General features: G+C 46.4%; 1 protein-coding gene across 1 annotated transcript in view; it reads left to right on the plus strand.

Annotated features, from left to right (window-relative positions):
• The first annotated feature begins 2,100 nt into the window (after positions 1-2,100).
• NOM1 (nucleolar protein with MIF4G domain 1) overlaps positions 2,101-4,056 on the plus strand; it is a 32,959-nt gene continuing 31,003 nt past the window's right edge. Inside the window, exon 1 of the mRNA XM_011973092.1 lies at positions 2,101-2,202. Within this exon, the coding sequence (XP_011828482.1) occupies positions 2,101-2,202 (102 nt within the window). The remainder of the gene's footprint in view (positions 2,203-4,056) is intronic.

Genomic DNA, 4,056 nt, shown 5'->3' on the forward strand with positions numbered 1-4,056 from the left:
AGTTAAAAATACCAACAGGATTTTTCATGGATGATCGCTAATTCTAAAGTTCGCTTTTTAAGTTGGGTGCAATGGCTCTCACTGGTAATCACTGCACTTTGGGGGACTGAGGCAGAAGGACCATTTGCACTTAGGAGTTTGAAACCAGCCTGGGCAACATAGCAAGAACTCCTCTATACTAAAAATAAAAAATAAAACAAATTAGTCAGGCATGGTGGCATGCACCTGTAGTCCCAGCTACTTGGGAAGTTGAGAAGGGAGCATCACTTGAGCCCAGAAGGGTGAGGCTGCAGTGAGCTATGATCATGCCATGGCACTCCAGCCTGGGCAACAGAGCAAGATCCTGTCTCCAAAAAATATATAAAAATAAAGATAAAGTTTATTTTTTTTTTTATTTTATTTTTTTTGAGACGGAGTCTCGCTCTGTCACCCAGGCTGGAGTGCAGTGGCCGGATCTCAGCTCACTGCAAGCTCCGCCTCCCGGGTTCACGCCATTCTCCTGCCTCAGCCTCCCGAGTAGCTGGGACTACAGGCGCCCGCTAGCTCGCCCGGCTAGTTTTTTGTATTTTTTAGTAGAGACGGGGTTTCACCAGGTTAGCCAGGATCGTCTTGATCTCCTGACCTTGTGATCTGCCTGTCTCGGCCTCCCAAAGTGCTGGGATTAGAGGCTTGAGCCACCGTGCCCGGCCTAAAGTTTATTTTTAAAAAAAAAACAAAAGCACTAAAGAAATCAATTACAAAAATGAAGAGTAACAAGGAATGAGAAGACTAATATTAAACTATGTTATAGAGCCATAATAGTTGAAGCAGTATAGCACTGAGGCATACACATGCAGGAAGATTAGGAAAAAGAATAGAGAGCCCAGAGATAGGTTCAAATACATTTTAAAAACTTTGCTGTATTATCAAGATGGTGTTTCAAATTGGTGGAGAAAAGGTAGATTTTTCAATAAAATGTACTGCCATTGACATTTTCTGGGGAAAAAAATAGGTTGGTCTTACCTTGTTTTATACATCAAAATAAAAAATACATTGGTCAAAGATTAAGTATTTTAGGAGCCAGGCATGGTGGCTGGCACCTGTAATCTCAGCTGCTCAGGAGGCTGAGGTGGGAGGATCACTCAAGCCCAGGAGTTTGAGGCCATGGTAAGCTATGATCCCGCCTGTGAAGAGCCACTACTTTCCAGCCTGGGCAACATCGAGAGACCCTCATCTCTAAAAGGAAAGGGGAAACTTTAAAAAAAAAAAATCTTTGAGTGGGGAAGGGCTTTCAAAGTATAATACAAAACTTTAGAAGTCATAAAAGACTGATAATTCTAACAATGCAAAAAAAATTTTTAATCGTCCATGGCAAAAAAACAAAAATAAAACTAGTCAACTAGAGAAAAATACATATTTGCAACATGTCATGAACAGGAGCCAATTTCTTTAATATGTAAAGAGCTTCTGTAAGAAAAGACTGTCATAAACCATAGAAAAATGGGCAAAGGATATGAATCGCAATTTTGCAGAAATGAAATGGAAATGGCTCAGAAGCATATGAAGGATGGTCAGCTCCACTTTTACTAAGGAACATGCAAATTCAACTTAATGAGATTTTTTCTTCCGTCAAATTGGCAAAGATAAGTTTCATAACTTTCATTCATTGGTGTGACTTCCATGGATGGTCCTTCAGCAATATTTATCAAATTTACAAAACACACATCATCAATTTCAGAATTCACACACTTCTAGGAATATATCCCTGAAACTGTACTCTCACATGAAATGCTGTGTGTGGAAAGCTATTCATTGTAGCATCTTTTTAGTATGAATGTGTGGGAAATAAAAACCATCAGCAGGGACTGCGTCACTAAATGATGGACGGCCTCTCCATCACTGACTTTGCAGCCAATAAAAAATAACAAAGCATCCATTCATTCACGTCTATTTACCGAGTGCCACTAACCCTGGGGACAAATCCACAGACCAGAAGTCATGCCCTGGTGAGAAGGAGACAACAAACACATAAGTCAAACGGGGAGGGAAGTGCCAAGGAAACAGGATGACAGGAAACAGGATTTTGAGGCTGCTGCAGCCTCAAACGGGGCCACCGTCAGGATGGACTCGCTGAGACATTTGAGCAAAGGCTGGGCTCAGAAACACCCGGAGCCTGTGCCCGCGCTGGAGCAGGGGGAAGCACCGGGAGAGAGGGGAGACAGGGTCAGGAGATGAGGAGGTGAGGACAGATCCAGCAGGAAGGCCAGGATTCCTGGAGAGTGAGCCGGCAGGCAGCCACGCGGTCCTATCGTCATATTTTAAAAGCATGCCTGTGGCTGCTATGCTGAGAGCATACTGAAGGGTTGAGGGGATGAAAGTGGGGAGACCAGACAGAGGCCTTTGCAATAATCCAGGCAGAGATGATGATGGCAGGGAAGGTCCATTGGTCCCTCCCTCTGCTGCAGGATGCTCTACAAGATACATTGGTAAATGAAAAAAGCAAGGTGTGGAACAGTGTTTAGTAAACTAACGCTCATGAGACACAGCACACGCACTTACGCTTCACTGAGTATAGAATCTGTTGTGAAGATCACTTGAGAACACGATATTGCTGCTTCATGGAAGGAGAACTGGGTGGCTTGTGGATGGGCACGGCATGGAAATTGACCTTTTCATTTATATCTTTTTGCACCTTTTGAATTTTGGACTCTGTACACAGAGTATAATGCTTATTAAAAATTACTTATTTTTTAAAAAATACCTTAAATATTTGAGAGAGGAAAATATTTGCACATAGGAGATACACAGGATTATTCAAAATTTTTTATTTGTAAAGAATTCCTTGCCGGGTGTGGTGACTCATGTCTGTAATCCCAATACTTTGGGATTTGAGCTTAGGGATTTGAGTTTGAGACCTGCCTGGACAACACAAGGAGATCCTGTCTCTACTTTACATTTATATTAAATTTTATATTTAAAAAAATTCCTAAAACGTATAAGGAAAACGGACAAAGGCCATAAACAGAGGAGTAAATACAAATGGCCAGTGAACTAAGACAGCCACTCTCATCAGGAACTAAATGACAAGACGCCATTTTCAGCTGACAAGCTGGCAAAAATTAAAACATTTGAAAGTCAAGGACGGCCCGGCGCGGTGGATTCCGTGTAACCCCAGCACTTTGGTGGCGCCATTGCACTCCAGCCTGGGCAACAGAGTGAGACTCGGTCTCAAAAAAAATTTTTTTTAAATTAAATAATTAAAGTTAAGGGCGGGAACTCTGTGGAAAGGAAGCTTCTGAAGCTGTCCAGGAAGAGAAGCGGCCCCTGGTCAGGCCAAGAACCCCACAGCAGCAGCCCCGTCTTCCCCCAACTCACTGCTGGGCGGGGGCCTCCCAAAAATTCAGACTCAAACCGCGCGGCCTCTGCGTTCCCTTCCCGGTTCACGTTACCCGGTAACGAGGAACCACAAACGCTCTGCGCCTGGTGGGGGCCCAGCGTCCAAACCCAGCCTGGGCAGGGCCGGCTCCTCCGGGGTCCTCGGCCGCCTGGGGGACACAGGTGTCTCCACGATCCGTATCCAGGGCCTGCTTCTCAGGAGAACGCTGGATCTGGGGCCAGCCCTAACCTCGTCTCGACCACATCTGCAAAGGCCTTATTTCCAAATAAGGTCGCATTCCTGGGTACCGGGCGGACACGAACCCGGGGGCCCGGGCATCCCAGCGCCGCCGCTGCCAACCTCCGGCTCCGCTCCGGCCCGCGCGGAGCCTCCCTCCATCATCCACGAGGATTTCCCTTTGGAGTCTCTCTCTGTCGCCCAGGCTGGGGTGCAGTGGCGCAATCTCGTCTCACTGCAACCTCCGCCTCCCGGGTTCAAGCGATTCTCCTGCCTCAGCCTCCGAGTAGCTGGGATTACAGGCGCCCGCCACCACGCCCGGCTAATTTTTGTACGGACGGGGTTTCACCAGGTTGGCCAGCTGGTCTCGATCTCCTGACCTTGTGATCCACCCGCCTAGGCCTCCCAAAGTGCTGGGATTACAACCGTGAGCCACCGCGCCCGGCCAGATTTCCCTTTTAAAC

This window comes from Mandrillus leucophaeus, unplaced genomic scaffold (genome assembly GCF_000951045.1).
Source record: "Mandrillus leucophaeus isolate KB7577 unplaced genomic scaffold, Mleu.le_1.0 Scaffold134, whole genome shotgun sequence".
Lineage (NCBI taxonomy): Eukaryota > Metazoa > Chordata > Mammalia > Primates > Cercopithecidae > Mandrillus > Mandrillus leucophaeus.